The sequence below is a fragment of the Chlorocebus sabaeus genome, chromosome 20 (assembly GCF_047675955.1).
Source record: "Chlorocebus sabaeus isolate Y175 chromosome 20, mChlSab1.0.hap1, whole genome shotgun sequence".
Lineage (NCBI taxonomy): Eukaryota > Metazoa > Chordata > Mammalia > Primates > Cercopithecidae > Chlorocebus > Chlorocebus sabaeus.
In genome coordinates this window covers 44,394,621-44,419,678 of record NC_132923.1, presented here as the reverse complement: position 1 = coordinate 44,419,678, position 25,058 = coordinate 44,394,621, and the positions used below count along the sequence as shown (strand labels likewise).

Sequence of the window (25,058 nt, the reverse complement as noted above, 5' to 3'; positions counted from 1 at the left end):
GGGTTCAACCGAGTCTCCTGCCCCAGTCTCCCGCGTAGCTGGGATTACAGGCACGCGCCTTCATGCCCAGCTGATTTTTGCATTTTCAGTAGAGATGGGGTTTCACCATGTTGGTCAGGCTGGTCTCGAACTTCTAACCTCGTGATCCGCCCGCCTCGGCCTCCCAAAGTGCTGGGATTACAGGCGTGAGCACCCGACCTACAAATCTTGTTTTTACTTAACCACTTCCAGCTTCCTGCAAACCAGAAGCAGGAACCAGAAGTGCGGGAAAGGTTTGCGGGGTCTGCGGTTGCGCAGAAGCCCAGCGGCCGCTGAACCCTGCCCCAGGCACCCTGGGTGCCCCGCCCCGCCGGCGATGCGTCTTTCTGCTCGCAGAACGTTCTGGAAGTTTGGTAAACCCTGAGCAGTCTCTGAGGACCTGGTGAGCAGGTGGGTTTGCAGCGCTGGGGGATGAGGCCTCGGCAGACCTGTCTCTTCACGTTTTTCTTTGTTCTTCTCCGGCATAGTGCGCTCTCAGGCTACCGAGCTCAGAGCTTTACCTCAGGGCTTTGGCGGGAGAGGGGCGGAGATCCTGCCCACCCTGTTTTCCCCAGGAAAATCCGGTGTGGAAAGGGCTCCCTCGGGGTTTTCCCTGTCAGAAGCCCTGTCACCCACCTGCGAGTACATTTTATTTGCTTTAGGCTTTGTTGGTCACTCCGAAAAGTAAACAATGGTAGAGACCTTGAAGATCCTTGTCGGACAGCCCCTCACTGGACCCGTGAGGAGACTGAGTAGGGAAAGTGACTTGCTGGAGATGGTAGGGCAGTGTGAAACTTAAATTTACAAACACTCTAGAGCTTGGAAAAAACAAAACAGTAACAACAAAAGCCCAGAATACCAGGGCCTTGGAACTGGCAAAGGTTTAAGAGGCCATTGGGTCCAAGCTTTTTGTTTTTATTTTTAGTTTAACTTTTATTTTAGGTTTAGGAGTCCTTGTGCAGGTGTGTTACATAGGTAAACTCGTGTCACGGGGGCTTGTTGTCCAGATTCTGTCGTCCCCCAGGTGCCCATTAGTGATCGTCCCTCCTCCACCCTCGGGCCTCCGGGACCCCCGCCCCGCGCCTGCCGCTCCCCTCTGTCCCTGCGAGCTCAGCCTTCAGCTCCAGTTTAGAAGCTTTTTGTTTTCAGGTGAGGACGCCGCCCAACCAGAGGTGACGTGATTTGCCCAAAGCCACACAGCCCCTGCTTGGCTGCTGGTCGAGGAGCTTTTCCCCAGAAATACTGAGGAGGCGCTGCCCCAGTCCCAGGTTTCTGATTCATTCCTCGCCTTTAACAGGGACTTGGGCCACGACTGACCCCAACTCCTTTCTCACTTATTTGTGCACGTGATTACTTTACTTCTCTTAGCTTTAGTTGTTTAAATTGTTTTTAAAACCTATGTATAAGGGTGTGAAGATTTAAATGAATATTTACATATTACTAGATTTAAATGAATATTTATAGATTACTAACTGATAGACACATACATATCTACATACATACCAGTAACTACTCCAAAAAGTTCTTGTAACCTTTGCATACATGTATTAATAGCTATGTGGGTGTATTAGTAAGTGTGTGTAGGGGGGAGTTACAGAAGTTGAAGCCCTTCCCCCAGCCAACTCACCATTTACTTATTCACAAATCTTTGAGTGTCTACTGAGTGCCAGGTGCTGAGTAAGGTAAAATAGAATCAGAATGTGTCCCTGCTCTCATGGAGCTAGTTAACTTGTCATTCATTCATTCATGCAATAAATGAGGAAATTAGAGAGCAGCTGGTTTCAACTCACCAGGAAGAACTTTCTAATTATTAAAGTTGTTGAAAAGTATAATGAAATCACCTTGGGAGACATTAACTTACCAATCACTGAAAGTGACCTTCTCGCTTTCTTTCTTTTTTTTTTTTAGACAGAGTCTCGCTCTAGAGTGAGAGTGAGAGTGCAGTGATGGGATCTCAGGTCACTGCAACCTCCACCTCCTGGGTTCAAGTGATTCTCCTACCTCAGCCTCCCGAGTTGCTGGGATTACAGGTGCACACCACCACACCTGGCTGACTTGTATTTTTAGTGGAGATGGGGTTTCACCATGTTAGCCAGGCTGGTCTCGAATTCCTGGCTTCAAGAGATCCACCTGCCTCGGCCTCCCAAAGTGTTGGGATAAGGGTGTGAGCCACCACACCCATCCTGAAAGTGACTTTCATTTGGGTTAGTTGGTTTCTCAGTTTTGCTTTGAACTGCTTTTGCATTATTAGTAACATGGATAATATAAACTTGGTCGACATTAAGACATTTATGATTTAGTAAGGACAATGAAATACATTTATAAACAACTGTATTGGGCAAAATATGGTTTAAATGATCAGTAAAGGTATGATTACAGGTGTGAGCCACCACACCTGACTTTCATTTGGATTAGTTGGTTTCTCAATTTTGCTTTGAACTGCTTTTGCATTATTAGTAACATGGATAATATAAACTTGGTTGACGTTAAGACATTTATGATTTAGTAAGGACAATGAAATACGTTTATAAACAACTATATTGGGCAAAATGTGGCTTATATGATCAATAAAGGTGTAAGGCACATTCTAAATAAGGAGAAGTCTCAGTTTGAGGAGATCAGGGATGGTTTCTGGAGGAGGCAGAATTCTAATGGGCCTTGAAGTAGGACTTTTAAAATAGACTTCATTTTTTACAACCGTTTTAGATTTACAGAAAAAAATGAGAAAATACTGCAGAGTATTCCCACATACCCTGTATCCAATTTCCCCCATTGTTAACATCTTACACCCATTGCCCTGTGTTATTAACATATTAGTATGGTACATTTATTACAATGAATGAACCAGTATTGCTACGTTACTGTTAGCTGAAGTCCGTAGTTTATTCAGATTCCCTTAGTTTTTAACCTTGGTTTTTACCTTAGGCTTTTCTTGTGTTCCAGGATCCCAATGAAGATAACACATTACGTTTAGTTGTAATGTTTCCTTAGGCTCCTCTTGGCTGTGACAGTTCTTCAGACTTACTTGATCTTGGTGACCTTGAAGGCTTTGAGAATTACTGGTCTGATAATTTGTAGATGCCCTACTAATGGAATTTGTTTGAGGTTTTTCTCATGATAGGACCGGGTTATGGGTTATTGAAAGGAAGACTATATCATATCAAAAGTACATGCTATCAACATGATTTATTACTATTGATGTAGACTTTGACCACTTGGCTGAAGTAGTGTTTGTCAGGCTTCTCTAATGCGAAGCTACTTCCCACTCACCCACTTTGTGTACTGTATGTACTCTTTGGAAGGAAGTCATATGTGCAGCCACACCTAAGGAATGGGGAGTTATGTTCTCCCCCCACCGCACTGTTTAATATTTTTAGAGACAGAGTCTTGCTATGTTGCCCAGGCTGGAATACAGTGGTTATTCACAGGTGCAAACATAATGCACTGCAGCCTCAAACTCTTGGCCTTAAGCAGTCTTCCTGCTTCAGTCTCCCGAGTACCTTGGATTATAGGTGCGTGCCACTGTGCCCAGCTCTGTGTTCCTGTTGTTGATGTTGGAGTATATATACATAAATTATTTGGAATTATTCTGCACAGATTTGTCTCTTCTCCATTTATTGGTTTGTTCAAACATTTATACCAGTGTAGACTCATGGATATTCATTTTATACTTTGGATTATAATGCTAGTTTGCTCAAATTGTTACAGCTTTAGCCATTGGGAGCTCTTTCAGTTGGTTCCTCTGCTCTTACGACATACCCCATCAATGCCATCTGTGTGGGGGTTTTTTGTTTGTGTGTTTTTTTGTTTTGTTTTTTTTTCTTGAGATGGAGTCTCCCTCTGTCGCCCAGGCTGGAGTGCAGTGGCGCGATCTCATCTTGGCTCACTGCACGCTCCACCTCCTGGGTTCACACCATTCTCCTGCCTCAGCCTCCCGAGTAGCTGGGACTACAGGCGCCTGCCACCACGCCTGGCTAATTTTTTTGATTTTTTAGTAGAGACGGGGTTTCATCGTGTTAGCCAGGATGGTCTCCATCTCCTGACCTCATGATCCGCCCACCTCAGCTTCCCAAAGTGCTGGGATTACAGGCATGAGCCACCGTGCCCAGCCTGTTTTTGTTTTTAAGTACTTTCTTTCTTTTTGGCACTGTAAAATTCTCTGGACTCATCTTGTATGTTTCCTGTCCCAGTCCTAGAATCAGCCATTTCTCCAAGGAGCCCTGCTTCCTTTTTTGGAGAATGCTATTTAGAAACCAAAATCTGGGTGCTAGGTATACTTGTTGCTAGCACCCAGGTGCTAGGGTGTCGTTTGTTTTAGGCCCTTTCAGCCAACAGAGTAAAGAAATATGTGTGTATACTAATCTGGGTATATACACATACAGTCATGCATTGCTTAATGATGGGGATGTGTTCTGAGAAATGCATCATTAGGTGATTTTGTCGTTGTGAGAACATCATAGAGTGTAATTACACAAACTTAGATGGGGTAGCCTACTAGCCATCTAGACTATATGGTATCGCCTGTTGCTCCTGGGCTACAAATGTGTATAGCATGTTAATGTACTGAATACTGTAGGCAACCTGCATATCTAAACATATCTAAATGTAAAAAAAGTAAAATACAATATTGTCATCTTATGGCACCACTAGTCATATATGAAGTCTATTGTTGACTGAACAGTCAATATGCAGAACATGACTGTATCTATAAAATATTTCTGTGTATATTCATCTGTATCTATATTAAGTTAACAATGAGTTCATACTGTGACCTCCAGTTCTAACTATGGACCATTCTAGCCTTGACAGGTAGGATTAAAAAGAAACCTTAAACAAAAGTATGAAGAATGAAGTTTTAAAAAATGCTGTTATGAGCATTCTTATATAAGTCTCTTAGTACAGATCACATGCATTTCTGTTGAGTATACATTTAGAAGTGGAGTTGCTGAGTTACAGGTTACGAGTATCTTCAACTTTAGTAGATAATGCCTGCCAAGAACTGTGAAAAGTCTGAGATTTTATCCTACTTGCAAGCTAACAAGCTAGCCTGTTACTGTTTTATAGACGCTTGCAGAATATATAAGGTGCCTCAGAGACAAAGGATATTTTTAATTCATGGCAAAAGCAGGAATTAAATTAAATCATGGCTTGGATAAAGAAAATGTAGTACATATACATCATGGAATACTATGCAGCCATAAAAAGAAGGAAATCATGTCCTTTACAGCAACACGGATGCAGCTGGAGGGCATTATCCTAAGTGAATTAGTGCATAAACAGAAAACCAAATATCACATGCTCTCACTTATAAGTGGGAGCTGACCATTGAGTACATATGGAAATAAAGATACGAATAATAGACAATGGGGACTACTAGAGAGGAGAGGGAGGAAGGAGGATAAGGGCTGAAAAACTGCATTTTGGGTACTGTGCTCACGACCTGGGTGACGGGATCATTTGTACCCCAAACCTCAACATCACACAATATACCCATGAAACCTGCACGTGTACCCCCTGAATCTAAAATAAAAGTTGAAATTAAAAAATAAATTTTACCACTGAAACAACATGCTATAAGAGCAAAGATGGTATTTTTCTAGCTTTGTAAGCAGTGAAGATTATTTTATCTAAAAGTTGAAGATATTTTTCCTTTTGGAAAATAATTGGGATGTAACTTCTGGGACGTTTTTCAGTGAATATCAAAGTGTTTCAAAGGGGTTATTTTTCACTATGCATAACGATTAGTTTTGCTTTCTTTGCTTGATTTCAACTGCCTGGCATTAATTTTAGTTTCCATAGCAGCAATAGTAAGCAATTGGCATCGGAGTAGCCAGATTTGCTGCAGATATCAGAATCTCACCATAAGAAATATTTTAAGTAGCCCTGGTGTTGGACTCCTGTACTTCTCTTCTGACACAACAGAATTTGCTAATTTTAAAATGACACACTTAACATTATTAAACATTTTCAGAGCTATTTAAAAACCTGTAAGATGGCTGCGCATGGCGACTCACACCTGTAATCCCAGCACTTTGGGAGTCTAAGTCAGGCAGATCACCTAAGGTCAGGAGTGACCATCCTGGCCAACATGGTGAAATCCCATCTTTACTAAAAATACAAAAAAATCACCCAGGCGTGGTGGTGCACACCTGTGGTCCCAGCTACTCAGGAGGCTGAGGCACGAGAATCGCTTGAACCTGGGTAGAGGAGGCTGCAGTGAGCCAAGATCACGCCACTGCACTCCAGCCATAGTGACAGAGTGAGAGTCTGCCTCAAAAAATAAATAAAAATAAAACCTGTACGAGTCAGGCATGTGTGTGTGTGTCTATATTGTATAATTTATATGCAATAAATTACACTGTATGCTGTGATGTTTTGACACATGTATACAGCTGTGAAACAATTACTACAATCAATATAGTGAATATACTCATCCCAAAGGTTTCCTCCTGCCTTTTCTGTAATCCCACTTTTTTCCCCATTATCCCTTGTTCTGTTTAATTTTTTGTCACTATAGTTTGTATTTCTTATATAAAAGAAACTATACAATATGTGCTATGCTTTTGGGTTGGCATCTTTCCTTCATAAATTTTTAGAGTGACTCTGGTTGTTGTGTGTATCAATAGTTGATTCCTTTTTGTGGCTGAGTAATATGCCATTGTATGAATGTATTACAGTGTCCACCTGTTGAGGGGCATTTGGGTTGTTTCTAATTTTTGGCTACTACAAATAAATCATTTGTGTAAATCCTTGTATAGATGTATGCTTTCTATTTTCTTTGATAAATTTCCTCGAAGTAAAATGACTGGATGTCATGGTAGGTATACGATTAACTTTTTAAGAAAATGTCAAACTGTTTTCCAATTGGTTGTACCATATACTTGCCAATTAGTAGTGTATGAGAGTTCTAGTTCCTCACGTCCTCACCAACACTTGATACTGTTAGTTTGTTAAATTTTAGCCATTATAATAGGTATGTAGTAGTATCTTGTAGCTTTAATTTGCATTTTCCTAATAATGTTGAGTATCTTTTTATGTCCTTATTTGCCACTTACATGTCTTCTTTGGTGAATAACCTGCTTAAATCTTTTGCCTATTTTTTAATTGGGTTGTTTGGTTTTTTTACTATTGAGCCTTGAATGTCTTTTTTTGTTTTGTTTTTTGTTTTGTTTTTTGAGACAGTCTTTCTCTGTTGCCCAGGCTGGAGTGCAGTGGCACGATCTCAGGTCACTGCAACCTCTGCCTTCTGGGCTCCAGTGATTCTCCTGCCTCAGCCTTCTGAGTAGCTGTGACTACAGGTGCGCACCACCACGCCCGGCTAATTTTTTGTATTTTTAGTAGAGATGGTTTTTCACCATGTTGTCCTGGATGGTCTCAAACTCCTAGCCTTAAGTGATCCGCCTGCCTCAGCCTCCCAAAGTGCTGGGATTATAGGCGTGAGCCACCTTGCCCAGCCCAAGCCTTGAGAGTCTTTAAAAATATATTCGGGATACAAGTCATTTACCAGATATTTGCTTTGCAGTTATTTTCTTCCAGTCTCTAGCTTGTCTTTTAATTCCCCTTAAGAGTGTCTTTTTAAACATTTTTATAAATTTAGGTGGTACAAGTGCAGTTTTGATACAAAAGCATCTTTGGAAAGAGGAAGTTTTTTTTGTTTTTGTTTTGTTTTTTTTTTTTTTTGAGACAGAATCTCACTCTGTTGCCCAGGCTGGAGTGCAGTGGCACGATCTCGGCTCACTGCAAGCTCCGCCTCCTGGGTTCACGCCATTCTCCTGCCTCAGCCTCCCAAGTAGCTGGGACTACAGGCACCCACCACCACGCCTGGCTAATTTTTTGTATTTTTAGTGGAGATGGGGTTTCACTGTTAGCCAGGATGGTCTTGATCTCCTGACCTCATGATCTGCTTGCCTCAGCCTCCCAAAGTGCTGGATTAGAGGCATGAGCCACTGCGCCCAACCAGACATAAGTTTTTAACTTAGATGAAGTCCAGTTTATCAATTTGTTTTCTTTTATGGATTGTGTTTTTGGTGTCATACTAAAAATTATTTACCTAACTCAAGGTCACAATTATTGTGTCCTATTTTCATCTAGAAGATTAATAGTTTTATGTTTTACATGGAGGCCTGTGATTCATTCTGAGTTAAATTTTGGGTATGGTATATGGAATGGATCCGAGTTCATTTTCTAAAACATACTGATATTGAATTGTTCCAGCACTGTTTGTTGTAAAGACAGTCTAGCTCAATGTTTGTCAATGTTGTTGATCTTTTCAAAGAACTGTTTATTTTTCTTTATTCTATTTTTATTCTATTGATTTCTGCTTTAATCTTTATTACTTCCTTTTTTCCCCATTGCTTTGGGTTTAATTTATTCTTTTTTTTTTTTTTTTTTTTTTGAGACTGAGTCTTGCTCTGTCGCCAGGCTGGCGTGCAGTGGCGCGATCTAGGCTCACTGCAACCTCTGCCTCCTGGATTCAGGCGATTCTCCTACCTCAGCCTCCCGAGTACCTGGGACTACAGGCGCGTGCCCCCACACCCAGCTGATTTTGGTATTTTGGGTGGAGACGGGGCTTCACCATGTTGGCCAGGATGGTCTTCTGGCAGTTTTTCTAGATACAGCTGTGACTCTCCAGATTGTCTGATAGAAAGCGGGTCTCTTGACCTCATGATCTGCCCACCTCGGCCTCCCAAAGTGCTGGTATTACAGGCATGAGCCACTGTGCCCGGCCTCTTCCTCTTTTAATATAAGATGGAATAAGGTATTAATTTGACATAATTCTTCTTTTCCGGTTTAGCCTCTTTTTTTTTTTTTTTTTTCCTCTTGAGACAGGGTCCCACTCTGTCACCCAGGCTGGCTAGTGTGCAGTGGAGCAGTCATCTCAACCTCCCCAGGCTCAGGTGATCCTCCCTCCTCAGCCTCCCGAGTAGTTGCAACTAGAGTCGTGTGCCACCATACCCAGCTGATTTTTGTATTTTTTGTAGAGACGAAGTTTTGCTATGTTGCCCGGGCTGGGCACAAACTCCTGGGCTCCAGCAATCCACTGGCCTTGGGTCCCCAAAGTGTTAGGATTACAGGCGTGTGCTACTGCACCCGGCCTAATTTAGTCTTTTAAAGCTATATGTTTCCCTCTAAGTATTCCTTTAGCTACATTTCATAAATTTTTATATGTTTTGTTTGTTTTCACTCATTTCAAAACATTGCCTAACATCCATTATGATTTATTCTTTGATCTATGGGTTACTTAGAAGTGTGTGTTTGATTTCCAGGTATTTGTGGCTTTTCCCCTAGTTTTTAATTGATATTAATTTTTAATTCTGTTGTGGTTTGTATGACTTTAGTTTCATGTATTTTGGAGCTCTGTTAGATGAATATACAATATATAAGGAATGTATATATTGACCTTTTTATCATTATAATACATCTTTCTTTGTCTCAATTTATATTTATCTTAAAGTCTATTTTGTTTTTTTATCAATATAGCCACTCCAGCTCTCTTATGGTTACTGTTTACATGATGTATCTTTTTCCGTTCTTTTACTTTCAACCTATTTGTATCCTTGAATCTGAAGACAACATATAGTTGGATTTTGGTTTGACTGTAACATTTTATCCATTCACATTTTAATGTAATTACTCAGTATGGCTGACTGCTATTTAAAAATTTTAAAAATTGAGATATAAGTCATGTGACATTAAATACATTTTAAAATGTACAAGTCCGTGATTTTTAGTATATCCACTAATGAGGTACAGCCATCACCACTATTAAGTCTGTCATTTTGCTATTTAGTTTCTAGATGTCTCATGTCTTTTTTGTTCCTCTGTTCCTTCTTTACTACCTTTTTTGTGTTATATGAATATTTTGTAGTAAACCACTTTGATTCCTCTGACTTTTAAATTTTTTCTGTTATTTTTCTTAGTGCCTTCTCTGGATACTATAATATGCATCTTAATTTATTATTTCAGATTAACACTAATTTAATTATGGAAAAATAGAGAAACTTTGCACCAATATAGCTCCATTTTCTCCCAATATACTCACATGCACACATACGTGCATGCATGCACACACATACACACACACATACATACATACGCACATACACACACACACACACTTGACCCAATAATATAATTACTGCTTTATATATTCATCTTTTAGAGAAATTAAGAGGAGAACTGAGGAAAATACATACTTATTTAGTCTTACATTTATGCATCTATTTACCACTTATACAGTTCTCTTCATTCTTAACGTGGATGCAAGTTAACATATGGTAGCAACTTTCTTTTGGTTAATGGTTGTGTGGTATATGTTTTCCCATCCTTTTACTTTCACCCTTTTTATATCCTAGTAGTTAAAGTGTTTTTATTGTAAGCAGCATATGGTTTTTCCCTGTCATTTGGGGCAATCTTTTCTTTTAGTTGTAGAATTTAGTCTTACTTGTAGATACTAATGTATTTGGGTTTAATATGCCATGTCACTATTTGTTTTCTATTTGTCCCTCAAGTTATATGTTCTTTTTTCTCTCTTTCTTGCTTTTAGACTTCTGAAGTGTTTTTGTTTGCTTGCTTTAAATCTGTTTTTCTCTTACCTTGTTGAGTTTTTTTTAAACCATAATTTGCTGATTAACTCAGAAATTACAAAATGCATGATTGACTTATCAAGATCCAGTATAAGTGAGTACTTCTACCACTTCAAGGACCTAAAGCACCTTAGGTACAGTTACCATCATGTCTCTTTTTTTTTTTTTTTTTGCTATTGTTGTATATTTTAATTGAACATCTATTTTATACTTCATTATATATTATTATTATTATTTGTAGTCATTCTTGATTTAGAGTTACCCACATATTTACATTTCTCCTTTCCATTAGTCTTCATTTACTCTGGCATCTTTGTGCTTCCATGTGGGATCATTTGCCTTGTGCCTGAAGAACTTCTCCTGGTATCTCCTTTAAGTGTGGGTCAACTGATGATGAAGTCTCTGGTTTATTTTTGTCATAAAATTTTTCTTTATTTCTCCTTCATTTTAAAAACATATTAATCTCAGCTATGAAATCCTATGTTGACAATTATTTTCTTTCAGTACTTAAAAGTTATTATTCAGTTGCCTCCTAGCTACCATGTTTCTATTGAGAAGTCAGTTTTCAGTTTACTGTTTCCCTTTAAAAATAATACACCTTTTCTTCACTGGCTCCTTTGAAATTTTTTTTTTTTTTTTTTTTTTTTTTTTTTTTTTTTTTTTTTTTGGTTTTCAGTTTTACCTTGTTAATCTGTTGCTTAGTTTAATCTGTTCGGATTTATTATTGCTCTTGAACCTACAACTTGATGTCTTTAGTCAATTTTGGAAAATTGACTTGGCCACTCTATTTTTATGTATTGGTCCTGCTCCATTCTCTCTTCTCTTTCTCAAACTTCAGTTATCTCTGTGTTAGACCATTTCACAAGCCTAATAATGCCTTGTATGTGTATTATGCTTTTCTCTGTGTTCTTTATCCTTTTGCTTAACCTACCTCAGTCTGGATATTTTCCTCTGACCTACATTCCACACTTGTGTGTAATATGCTCTTTAGCCTATCCATTGCATTGTTTCCAATTTTTTTTTCATTTCCAGAATTTCCATTTTATTTACTTTTGCAGTTTCAAATTTTCTGCCAAAATGCTCCAATTGTCATATATTGCTTTGAACAAATTAATCAGTTATAGTCTGGATTTGACAATGCCAGTACTTCAGTCTCCCCTTGGTCTCTTCTTTACAGTCAGCTTTTCCCCCTTGGTTTTCAGTCTGTTCTTAACTCTTTGTATGCCTGAGTACTTTTTTATTGTGTGCTGGATGTTATGATTGCAAAATTATAACACTAATTTGTAACCTGAGGCTCTGGATGGTATCTTCCTCCATATGGAATTTACTTTTGCTTCTGGCAGTTTTTCTAGATACAGTTGTGACTCTCCAGATTGTCTGATTGAAAGGACAGAAACAACTGGTTCAGGAGCCCTTGCCAGCCTCTAGAGAAATCCCAGAACACTCAGTCCTGACACATTAATACCCTGCACAGATCGGAGACTGCTGGCCACGCAGACTCACCAAGCCACAGACTTGTCTTCCACAAGCATGTTCTTACGTCAGCTACGAAGTGACCAAGCCACATGTACTAAGGGTGGAAATCAAAGATATGTACAGGGTATTAAACAAATACCAAGGGGAACAGTTAACTTGAATACAAGGTCAAAATCAGCCACAAGTTCTACGATCCAGTGCTGATATCAGATACTAGCTTCAAGGACAGTTTCTTTTCAAAGGCTTATTCCAGATTTGTGATATATGCATTTGCCAGGGACAAATTTATACTTCTGAATTAACCAATGCAGCAAAAGCTTTGCATCTGCTCACAGTCTATTTAGAAGCATTTGTGGTGAACAATGGAGGGGCCCAATTTGTCATATTCCTGCTTGCTAATCCACATCTGCTGGAAGGTGGACAGTGAGGCCAGGATGGAGCCGCCGATCCACACTGAATACTTTCAGTACTTTCGCTCTCAGGGCGCAATGATCTTGATCTTCATGGTGCCAAGTGCCAGGGCAGTGATTGCCTTCTGCATCCTGTTGGCGATGTGCGGGTACATGGTGGTGCCGCTGGACAGCACTGTGTTGGCGTACAGGTCTTTGAAGATGTCCACATCACACTTCATGACGCAGTTGAACGTGGTCTTGTGGATTCCGCAGGATTCCATGCCCAGGAAGGAAGGCTGGAACAGTACCTCCGGACACTGGAACCGCTAGTTGCCGATGGTGATGACCTGGCCGTCGGGCAGCTTGGAGCTCTTCTCCAGCTTTTTGTCATCAGCTGTAGCTGTTCTTTGTACCATCTTCTTTCTGTGAGTCGTACCCTTGCCGCCAGTCTGGACCTGATCCAGAAGTTTGGCTAACTTTTCTTGATTTATGCTGTTGGTTAATCTGAAGCAGAGAAGGTCCTGCAATTTCAGTGTGCAGCAAGAGCAAGATGGCTGCCCAGGAAGATTTCTTAAATAAGAAACAAAACCCACTAACCATAAATGAAAAAATTGATAAATTTGACTACATTGGAAATAATAATTTGTGTGTATCAAGAATTACCCTAAAGAAGGAGGGGAGACAAGTCACAAACAGTTAGAAAATACATAGCTGACAGAGGACTGATATCTATAATATATAAAGAAATCCTACAAATGTATAAGAAAAAGAAAAAACTAAAGGAAAATGGCCAGAAGACAAGTGGAAACACGACTTCAGGGTTTTCAGTCTCAATGAAATTAGAAAAGTAGCAAATTTAGAGCACAGTGAGATTCCATTTTATGCTACTAAGTTTATGGTGATTTTCTTTCTTCTCATCTCAGATACGTATACTATAAACTTTAGCATGCTGAACTTAAATGCAATTTTATTTTATTGTATACCTGGTTGCCACTGTATGATGCATTGTTGTTGCTGTTCTGCAGAATACTTTTCCTTCTCTTAGTGCAGTGGTTCTTAAAGTGTGGTCCCCAGACCAGAATCATCATCATCACCTGTGTACCTCTTAGAACTGCACATATTGGCCAGGTGCAGTGGCTCATGCTTGTAATCCTAACACTTCAGGAGGTTGCGGGTCGCTTGAAGCCAGGAGTTCAAGACCGGCTTGGCCAACATAGGGAGACCCCCCCCGCCCCCCATCTCCACAACAAGTTAAAAAAAAAAAATTAGCCAGGCATGGTGGTGCATACCTGTAGTCCTAGCTACTTGGGAAGCTGAGGCAGGAGGATTGCTTGAGCCTAGGAGTTTGAGGCTAGGATTGCACCACTGTACTCCAGCCTGTGGGTCAAAGAGTGAGACCCTCTTAAAAAAAAAAAAAAAAAAAAAAAAAAAGCAAATATTTAGGTCCCACCTCACATATTCCCTATTTGAGATATAGTATTTCTCTCCATAGCAGAAGGCAGGTTTGCTTACAAGAGATTGAGGTTTCCTAAGCTCTGGGTTTCTTTCCTATAATGAAACCCACTGTGTGTGCAGATGTCACCTGGCCTTTGTCCCATCACCCTGTGGGAATTGGGCTTGAGGAACTAGTGTAAGAAAATGATACTGTGGCTATACTGCTGTTGCTCTGATTAAAAAACTGTCCTTTGTCTCTGAGTCTGTCTTTTGTCTGTATAAGTGACACTCTGGCAGGCTAACTTTTTAGCTTGCAGGTAGGATAAAAACCTCAGACATGTTCTTGATGCAAGTCCTCTTTCTTTAGTGTGCTGAAATGGGAATCATTGATTTGATACTTGTTAATGGGAAGCATACTATTGAGTAAGCTAAATGTATAACAAGACAGATACTTTTTCTGTTGTCAAATTTTGATGTTCAAATATTCTTTAAAATGTCTCCAGTACCCTAGTTTTAGTTCCATCTTTAATTTACTTATTCATCAGTTAGTTCTCTGTATTCTTTTTGTTCTTAATTTTCTCAGATTGTTGCACCATTAGAAGCTAGGGTGATCTACAGACAGACAGATGGCTGAAAGTGGAAAAGAAAAAATAAAATGGACAACCACCATTATTATTAGCTCATCTCTTAAGGTAAAGGGGCATTTGGGCCACTGATCTTTAACTTAAAAAAATTAAAAGCAGCTTTCATATGGAACAATATTTTAAAAGTTTCTTAGCTTGATTGTCCACAATTAGTTGTGGGGAGCAGGAAGTGCATAAGCTACATGTATTTTAAAGATAAATAAATAGACTTTTTGCGTTCATTTTCAACATCCTACTTCCTTAATTCTTTGAAGGTTGGAGATTTTCTAAAGTTCTTTTTTTTTCTTTCTGTAAGCACTCTAATGGAGATGTTAAGGAATTCCAGAAACAGTAAAGATATGCAGATATATATTAGTTAAGGCTTTTTGAGAGCTAAAGAACCAGAAACTGATATTCTAGCCTTGGCAGCATTGGAATGAGACTGTCTCCTTACAGTTTGGAGAGGGAGAGATGGAAAGTTGAATGCCTGAGAGTAGGTGGTCAGCTCACAACCCTCAGCTCACAGGACTTCTCCATTGCCCTAATATTTATCTTATGGGCACCAGCTGATGTCTGGAGTGAAGGGGCAAGAAATGATTGTTCCATAGTAAGGTGTGGTTTTATGGTTTTTGTTGTATTTTGTTTTATACTTTATTGTGAGTCTATTTTCATAAATTATATTTTTACAAACATTTACCCATTTTATAGAGGCTTTTAAATGTATTAAGTTGAACTTTATGAAATTTACATTTCTGTGGTGAAAAGTTTCATATTGTCATTCTTTAAATTTTCTAATAAACTGCCATTAAGTGCCCCTTTTCATTCCTGTTTTTACTTACATTTTCTTTCTTATGAGTGATGTGCTAGACATATTAGTTTTTGTTTCTTGTTTTTTTGAGATGGAGCTTTGCTCTGTCGCCCAGGCTAGAGTAGTGGCACAATCTTGGCTCACTGCAACCTCCGCCTCTCAGGCTCAAGTGATTCTCCTGCCTCAGCCTCCCAAGTAGCTGGGATCACAGGTGCCTGCCACCACGCCGGCTAATTTTTGTATTTTTAGTAGCGATGGGGTTTCACCACGTTGGCCAGGCTGGTCTCGAACTCCGATCCCCGCCCCCACCCCAACCTGCACGATGGCTTCCCAAAGTGCCGGGATTACAGGCGTGAGCCACTGCACCTGGCTGACATAATACTAGTTTTAAAGATTATTAATAGATGTTACATATGCAGGAAGGAGTATTGTATGGATTTTATTTTGGATGCTGCTATAAACAAAGTTAAACAAGTGTTTTTTGTTTTGTTTTGGTTAGGTTTTCTTTTTACTGCACTATTATTCAGAGACTTTAATATGTTCAAATGCATTATAAAACCCCCAAAAGAGATGAAATAATATTCAGCATTTCCCAGTCTTATTTCAGGCAGGAGCATCTTTTAATATCTAATAGGACTAATATTCTATGAAACGTATTTTGAAAAATTATACTTAGCTTCCTGGTCATTTTGATGAATCGGCTCTTGGACTTACCTATTGTTTTCTCAATTCAATACGTTCTAATTTTACCTTCATTTTTTTTTTAGCATTCCATTATTTTATTCTTTTAATTGGTTCCTCCTGATAATAGGATATTATTGAAATTCATTGGCATGATATATATGGGTGCTCATGATCTGCCAGCAATTATTCCTAACATTGTACCCAAATTATCTGACTTGTATATACTTTACCCACTCACCGTATAAGAACCATACCTTTAGGTCTGAATGCCTTTACCTTTGTTACTCTTTCTGTTCATACTCTTCTCATATTTGTCTTCTTCCTTCACTTGTCTGCCTAATACACTGCTTTTTATTTTAAAGATTTGACTCAGATTTTTTATTATATTATGTGTTTGTTTTTTAATTAGATAGGGTCTCACTATGTTGCCCAGGCCAGTCTTGAACTCTTGAGCTCAAGCAGTACATTGTCTTGGCCTCCCAAAGTGCTGGGATTACAGGCCTGAGCCACTGTGCCTGGCCCTATTTGAATCAAATTTTAGGGAGCTTTCTTAACTCATGTTTTTTACATTTTTAAACATATCTTCCTGTTCTTTGCCAAAATTCTTAAGCTATGTTTTATCTCCTTGATCATAATAAACAGGCTGTTTTAAGGTATGTATTTGATAGCTTCACTACATGCATCCCCTGTGGGCCTGTTTCTGTTCTCTATTGTTTCTGATAGTTTTCTTTCATGGAATTGTGTCCCTTTGTATGTCTGATTATTTTTTATTGTATGTTGGAATTTGTATTTGAAAAACTGTAGAAATAATTTGAAGCCTAGAATAATGCTATCTTCCCCTTGAGAGGTTTTAATTCTGTAAGAAAATTAAATTCCTGATGCCCTAAGTAGGGTTGCCAGATAAAATACAGGACACTCAAGTTTGAATTTCCAGCCAGGTGCGGTGGCTCACGCCTATAATCCCAGCACTCTGGAAGGCCAAGGTGGGTGGATCACTTGAGGTCAGGAGTTTTGAGACCAGCCTGGCCAACATGGTGAAACTCTGTCTCTACTAAAAATACAAAAATTAGCCGGGCATGGTGGTGTGTGCCTGTAATTCCAGCTACTTGGGAGGCTGAGGTAGGAGAATAATTTGAACCCAGGAGGCAGAGGTTGCAGTGGTCCAAGATTATGCCATTGCACTCCAGCCTGGGTGACAGTGTAAGACCCTGCCTCAAAAAAAATAAAAAATAAAAAAATAAAAAGTTTGAATTTCAGATAAACAGTGAATTTACTATAATTATGTCCCAAATATTACGTGGGACATACTTATACTGAAAATTGCATTGTTTGTCACACATTCACATTTAACTGAGTGTTGTGTTGTTTTTATTTGCTAAATCTGACAACCCAACTCCTAAGGCATCTCTTTTATATGATGAATTAAGTTGTATCCTGTACATCTAGAGTGTTGAATTAAATTGTCTCCTGTACACCTAGCCATGGGAGAATTGACACAATAGTCACTCAGATCATTTTCTTTGTTCCGTAATTCAGATGAGGAGACCTGATTGAGAAAGGTTGCTCTAGAGAGTGTTTCTACAAGGTGCTGGGAAGCACTGGTAATTCAGTTATCACCTTAATACAATTTCAGGAATTGAAATGGTTTGAAGCTGGGCTATAGTCCCTGTGAGAACTGTTCTATTTTCGTCAAAAGATCTGTTCAGCCTCTCTTCTGCCTCTTTCTGAGCTGGCAGATGCCCTCAGGGAAAAAAGTGGCCTAAATGCTTGCTCATATATTTGAATTTCTGTATAGATGTTGACCTTATAATTTTTTACTATCCTGTTAGCCCTCTGGTGTATTCAAGCAGATTTTAGAAGATTGTCCAGCTTTTCTAGTTGCCTTCAGTAGGCAGGTTGGCCTAAATTACTTAATCTGCCGTTGCTGGAGGCATTATATAATTTTAAAACAGCAGAAGAAAAGAGCCACAGTTAAACTGTAGGTCAGGATCTGTCTGAGTGACACAAAATACTCTTTAGAAAAGAAAGGAAGCATGTATTTTACACATAATTTCAGCCTGTGTGCTTAAAATATACATGTTCTGAGGCAAAATAGAAAATAAAATCTACCTAAGAGATTTTTATCTGTCTGGAAACTATCAAGTTTGAGTTTTATTTATTATTTTTATTTTTTAATTTTTGGTAGAAACAAGGTCATGTTACATTGCCCAGGCTGGTCTCAAACTCCTGGGCTCAAGTGATTCACCTCAGCCTCCCAAAGTGCTAGGATTACAGGTGTGAGCCATTGTGCCTGGCCAAGTTTAAGTTTTATCTTATCAGGAAAAACTATTAATCCTAGATTTTAGTATTGTGGGAAATATGATTTAATTGCCTGGGTGGAATAGGAAATGAAGTGATATTTGAAATGGTTAGTATTAAAACCAAGAGTCCTATAGCTGTTTTCTTACATGTTTTCTGACTCACCTAAGGCTTAAAACATTTTAAAAGTGTACTAAAGTAACTGTAATGTAAATTGGTGAATTGTAAAATTGGTTGTCTTCTGTGATGGTATTGTATATGTCTGGCACTATGTGGTTCTGTCAATTATTTAAGAAATAGACAACCACCTATTTTCCATAGTTATACATTAATGCATGTCAGAATCTATCTCCAAGTTGTTTTTATTATTATTATTATTATTATTATTTTTTGAGACAGGGTCTCTGTCACCCAGGCTGGAGTGCAGTGGTGTAGTCACGGCTCACTGCAGCCTTAACCTCCCAGGCTCAAGTGATTCTCTAACCTCAGCTTGTGAGTAGCTGGGACTACAGGCATGTGCTACCACGCCCAGCTAATTTTTTGTATTTTTTGTAGAGAAAGTTTTGCCATGTTGCCCAGGCTGGTCTTGAACTTCTGGACTCAAATGATCCACCAGCCTTGGCCTCCAAGGTCTCCGTGGTCACCATGCCTAGCCTCCAAGTTGTTTGTTTGTTTGTTTTTTGAGGTAGAGTCTTGCTCTGTCACCTGGGCTGGAGTGCAGCGGCACAATCTTGGCTCACTATAACCTCCACCTCCCAAGTTCAAGTGATTCTCCTACCTCAGCCTCCCAAGTAACTGGGACTACATGCATGCTTCACCACGCCCAGCAAATTTTGGGCTTTTACCATGTTGGTCAGGCTGGTCTCAAATTCCTGACTTCAAATGACACGCCCACCTTGGCCTCCCAAAGTGCTGGGATTTCAGGCGTGAGCCACTGCCCAGGTTGTTTTTTAAAATGAAGTTTGCAGCTGGGTGTGGTGGCTTACACCTATAGTCCCAGCTACTTTGGGAGGATTGCATAAGCTCAGGAATCTGAAGTCAGCCTGGGCAACAAAGTGAGACTTCATCTGTCTCTAAAAAAGAAAAAGTTTACATTTGCTGTGGTTTATACAGTTTTTTAATGCTGTCTTTTCTGTTCCTAAGTAACATAACTGTAGTACATAACTCGCTCCCTAACTTGAAATAAATGTTTTAGTAGAACTAAATGTTTTTGCATTTTTTAAAGCTTTTTCTCCATGGAAAGCATATTTATTTCTCTTTTGATGATCATATCTTTAAGTGGTAGTTATAAAATAACCTATTAAACTTTTAATGTTTTCTTTACCTTTAATAAAATTGTAAGCATGCTTTAAATTTGTATTTCTGAATTTTTTTAAAAAAGAGTTATGAAGTTGCAACTGCCCTAGAAAATCGAAGCCACAAAGTTCGATATTCAGATTCAGTGGAAAATGGATCAATTATATTTTCTCTTTCTGGTATAGTATATTTGCTCACTGCCTTAAGTTTCTTATGAAATATGTTGGTATAAATTCTAATGCCTTCATAGTTCCGTAACCATATAATGAGCTTAAGATGTTATCTTTTGGGAAGGGTAACTGTGTAAAACTTAGTTACTACAAACTCAGTGCATATGGCCAATTCCAAAATATATTACCTTTTAGATTACAATTGTTAAAATAAAGCTGAACTAGTGGAGTCTGGTAGAAGATGGGAAAAAACTACTTGCTTTGGAACTGAGTGAAAATAGAAAAAGCCACTTACCCAACAATCTATACTTACATGAAAGTATTACTTATATTAACAGAGGCCACAACATTTGTCAAAACTGATATACCAAAAAAAAAAAAAAAAAAGTTTTTCTTCGATTTGTATTGATTTGTTTGCTGGATATAATATAAATATTAACTAAAAGAATCATGGGGACAAATAAATGTTCATGAAATGACAACTGGTACAACTGTTAGTCATGGACAAAAGTCCAGTAAGGAATTAGATTAGGATAAGAGAAGGCTGGGGAGATGGGAAGGGGGAAGCTCCACCTTTGCTTGAGAAATGACAGAAGTGATCTTTAAAAAGGTAGAGGTAAAGGATTTTATCTGGAGGGTTGCAAATAGACTTCTCTTCTAGCAGTTTTGAAGACAAGCACTTTCAAAAAAGCTCCTAGAATAGATCTCCAGGCTGAAAGTGGTATAGCCTCAAACTCATTCTTCTGGTTAAATACAGAACCCTCCAGGGAGAAATAAAATACTTGGTGAATATTTGCCTTGGCTACTTTATATACATGATCTAATTTAATTCTTCTGACAAATCTAACAAAAAATTTACTCCCATGTTACAGAAGAGGAAACTGACGTTCAGACAGGTTATGTAAGTTGCCCAAGTTTACTCAGTATATAATCACAGTCACTTTCCTCAGACTGTCTCCCACATCGTTTGAAGAGCTATAATCAAGTTTCCCTTTAGGACCATTCTTAATGGCACAGACACTCAGAGATTGCAGATATCTGCTGAGTGTATTAATTTATATAATTCTTTTTTAAAATTTTTTATTTTTTGAGATGGAGTCTCGCTTTGTTGCCCAGGCTGGAGTGCAGTGGCGTGATTTCTGCTCACTGCAATCTCCGCTTCCCGGGTTCATGCCATTCTCCTGCCTCAGCCTCCCGAGCAGCTGGGACTACAGGTGCCCGCCACCACACCCAGCTAGTTTTTATATAGTTCTTTATGTTCTGGTAGAAAGGTTCCCCCAACAAGAAATCACTGAAGGCTTTTTTTTTTTTTTTTTTTGAGATGGAGTCGTGCTCTGTCGCCCAGGCTGGAGTGCAATGGTGTGATCTCAGCTCACTGCAACCTCTGCCTCCCGAGTTCAAGCGATTCTCCTGCTTCAGCCTCCTGAGTAGCTGTGATTACAGGCACACGCCACCACACCTGGCTAATTTTTGTATTTTTAGTAGAGACAGGGGTTCACCATGTTGGTCAGGCTGGTCTCGAACTCCTGACCTTGTGATCTGCCTGCCTTGGCCTCCCAAAGTGCTGGGATTACAGGCGTGAGCCACCACACCCAGCCGAAGGCTTGCTTAAGACTCTTTATTTAGCTGATTTCCAGCTTTTAAAAATAATTATAGGAGCTTCTTGGTTGAACACATGCAGGTGTCTGGAGGGTGGCAGGCCCAGAGAAGGCATTGAAGCTCCATGTCCGTTCCCACATACCTAGCCGTATGCGTATCTTCATCTGTATCCTTTGTAGTATCCTTTATAATACACTAGTACATATTTTAAAAGTATAACATGAAAAATTAACTTTTTTAATGTAATTCATCTTAACGAAAAACTACCCAGTATCTTCATGTGGACAATGTCTTCATCTAGGAAAAAAAAGTAGTTACTGATCCAAAAATGTTTTTCTTTTAGCGCAAGTCATTCTTTTATACAGAGCACTTCAAAGAACTACCTAAATTCTGTTGTATAGGAATTTCATTATAGTAATTTCTACTCCTTATGAGTTTAGGGCTTGGACACATATGGTATACTTACAGCTATTTTGGTTGATTCTGAGTTTATAACAAAATTTGATCTCTGTGACAAAGTGACATTTAATATTCAATTTACCTTTCCTAGGAGTTGCATTTTTATTAATGGATACTAAGGAATGTATTCTGTCAACCGAAGAAATATTGCTAGCCAAAATTGAGAAATTTATTAACATTCACCAGAATAGTTTTTTGGTTTTGTCTGCTGCCCTCCATGGGCCTGAAGAATGGAAACTGATGTTCAGAATTCAGCAGAGGTATGGAAGAATAGCATTATAGATGTATTATTTCTTATATTGTATTTATTTCAGTTAATTCTTTTAGGTGAGTTTTGTTTTGCTAGATGATGAACACTGTGATGTTAACCTATCAAATTTAATGAAACATGGGCCAAAAAGGTATTCTATGAATCGAGTTGACAGGGTTCATGGTGCTTCCCGGGCTTCTCCAAGACCAAGCCAAAAGTGAACAGGCTTTTAGTCAGTGGTGTTCTGGCTATAAAGCCATCTCAGATCCTCTGTGGAGTAAGGCAGGGCGTGAATTGCATAGACAAATAACAAACAATAGAGATTTGTCTCTTCTTTCCACTTTGAGAGAACACATGTAAGTTATATGATCTGTATATCATGAATTGTTTTTCAGATTCCTGGGTCGTAACTTACGAATACTTCCAGTACACAACACAGTAAATGCTATTAATCTTATGTGCACTATAGCAAAGGTGAGTCACCTGGGGAATATGACGCATACACATACACATTTTAAGGTTTTTAACTTCCAGTTGTCACCCTTTTGAGCAAGACTGGCAAATATCTTGCTTCTGTTCCCCTGAGGGAGTTGCTGTTTCAGCATGCAACTTTTTCCCAAGCCTGAACTAAGTCTCTCAAGTCTTCTCAATTTACTCCCAGTAGCCACTACCATTTAAGACTCATTTGGGGCCAAAAGAGCATTTGGTTGGTCCTATTGGTTACTTATGTCTTCATTCAAATTCTAAAGTTATAAGAGTTGGTCAGATTGCAGTCATGAACTGTCAGAGTGCAAGCATACTATCTTATGGAATGTCATCTACCAATTGTCCACTTTCTTTTCATGCTTTTTGTCCTCTGCAAAGTGTGCCCAGACACCTGAAACCCCCTGGGCAGACTTAAGTCTTCCTTACTTTTATACTTGGAACATATCCCCATTAAAGCAATTTTTATAGTATTCTACTTTTTGGCTTGCATGTTTGAAATTCCTTGGATAGAAACTAAGTATTTTGCTGTTGACTACTCTAGTAACTCACACGTAGTGTTTAGCACAAAGATGATCAGGAGATTTGCTGAAAGAATGAAAGTTAGTTATTTTTAAATGTGACCCTGTAAAAATATCTTATTTCTGTAAATAATGCTGCATCTTTGTATCTTCTTCCAGACTACCTCCAAACCATACATAGATAGCATTTGCTACAGAATGATAACAGCTAAAGCTTACATCATTGAGCAAAGTCCTGTTTGGAAAACACTTCAGAAGATACAACTGAATAGTGATTCAGTTAACCCAAATTAGAGTACCAACTTAATGCTCTTCTCAAAGAATGTGAAAATAATTAGAACTGTTAAATTATAATCAAATATCTATTTAAAGACATTTATATTAATTTGAAATAACATGTATACAATTAAAAGTGATTTTATTTTAGTTTTGCTGTGAGATTTCTTTAATGCTGTTTAGCAAAGGATTGGTACATACATATAAAACTCAGGTGTAGCTTCTTAGATGGACAAGTATTTAGTAGGAAATAAAAGTAGAGAATTTTCTAATCAGTTTCTTAAAGTCATATGTATTTTTTAGTTTTTTTTCCATAAAGGTAGCAAGTATTTCTAAAACTAATCTTTGCAGATGTTTTCCTATTATAACTTCTGCTGGAGAGGTGGTGATGGGACTCTGTTCCCAAAGACTCCACCTAAGCCAGGAAAAGAGAAGCTAAGAAAAAAGTCAACTGGCCTGAATTCAAAACTTTCTACTCATTTACACTGCTGTGATAGCCAACATGACACTAGGAGTTCCGAAATGTTACATAGCATCTAACTTCAGCAGAAAATGTATCAGTATTTTTATAAGCTCACTAAAACTGTAGGAATGAATATAGACAATTCAATTACATTTTATGAAGTTACAAAATTATTAGTTTGTATTGGATTTTCAAAAATAGTATTTAGGACATATGTGGGCATTATTTACCATTAGATAACTTTAAAACAAAAAAACTGTTCTATAGTATATCATTATAGAAATTGATAAATGAGAGAAGCTACATTTACTTTTCAAGCAGTAAATTTTTACAGAAAAATTTTTATAATGGTATTAAATAAATCATAATGGAAAATACTCTTTTATTAGTTTTTACTCAGGAAGTGGAACTTTCACTTTATCCCAATATTTTCTTCAGAGGTAGACTTTGTTTTTATTTCAATGAGTTCTTCCACTCGAGCTAGAACACTTTCAATCAAATCAAATGTGAAAAGAGCTGAATGTAGGACCTGCAATGCCAAGAAAAAGTAGTTATTAATGCTGCCTTTAAAGCCAAACAAAGCAAAACATAGAAAAGATTTCAGCTGGAGGTAGCTCAGGAATATTTAAGACCAGGTACAGTGGTTCACACCTGTAATTTCTGTGCTTTGGGAGGCTGAGGAGAGAGGATTACTAGAGGCCAGGAGTGGGAGACCAGCCTGAGCAACATAGTGAGACCCTATCTCTACTAAAAATTAGCCAGGCATGGTGGTGTGCACCTGCAGTCCTGGCTAATCGGGAGTCTGAGGTGGGAGGATCACTTGAGCCCAGGGAGTTGAAGCTGCAGTGAGCCACAATCATGCCACTGCACTCCAGCTTAGGCAAGACAGCAAGATCCTGTTTCTAAAGAAAAAGGAAAGAAAATTTCAGATCACCTTAAGCTGCATTTCAGGAGGCATATTAGGGATCTCTTCTCCACCTACAGTTATAGAACAAAGATCTTTAGATTTCTGGGCCTCTGTAAGAAAAGAAAAAAATCATGTGTGACACTTAAAAAACTCTCATATCAATAACAAATGTATAAGCTACTTTCATCATTCATTAACTTAAAACGTGTCAGTTATTTGTAAAAATTAAGTCCACTGTTTAACAGCTCAGGGTATACTTAAGCTATAAACAAAGAGAATGAACTATCAAAATTCTGCAACATGTGAATTAATACT

General features: G+C 38.6%; 2 protein-coding genes across 3 annotated transcripts in view; one reads left to right on the top strand and one right to left on the bottom strand.

The window, feature by feature from the left end:
- Nucleotides 1-341: 341 nt before the first annotated feature.
- On the top strand, nt 342-23,523 carry C20H1orf146 (chromosome 20 C1orf146 homolog). The gene is made up of 6 exons (XM_007977961.3): nt 342-429; nt 14,490-14,598; nt 19,701-19,794; nt 21,935-22,103; nt 22,489-22,567; nt 23,257-23,523. The coding sequence occupies exons 2-6, from the start codon at nt 14,533-14,535 to the stop codon at nt 23,389-23,391; spliced, it is 543 nt and encodes a 180-aa protein (XP_007976152.2). The 5' UTR covers nt 342-429; nt 14,490-14,532; the 3' UTR covers nt 23,392-23,523.
- GLMN (glomulin, FKBP associated protein) overlaps nt 23,499-25,058 on the bottom strand; it is a 65,955-nt gene continuing 64,395 nt past the window's right edge. For both annotated transcript variants that reach the window (XM_007977964.3, XM_007977963.3), the window contains exons 18-19: nt 24,771-24,853; nt 23,499-24,365 (exon numbers count right to left, since the gene is read on the bottom strand). In XM_007977964.3, the coding sequence (XP_007976155.2) occupies nt 24,249-24,365; nt 24,771-24,853 (200 nt within the window). In that variant the 3' untranslated portion in view covers nt 23,499-24,248. The remainder of the gene's footprint in view (nt 24,366-24,770; nt 24,854-25,058) is intronic.

Bases quoted from the DNA above. Each gene is read 5' to 3' on its own strand.
- C20H1orf146 (XM_007977961.3), top strand. From the start codon at position 14,533: ATGGCTGAAAGTGGAAAAGAAAAAATAAAATGGACAACCACCATTATT. The intron at 22,104-22,488 runs GTATGGAAGAAT...ATTGTTTTTCAG, and splicing joins ATGTTCAGAATTCAGCAGAG to ATTCCTGGGTCGTAACTTAC. The intron at 22,568-23,256 runs GTGAGTCACCTG...ATCTTCTTCCAG, and splicing joins TTATGTGCACTATAGCAAAG to ACTACCTCCAAACCATACAT.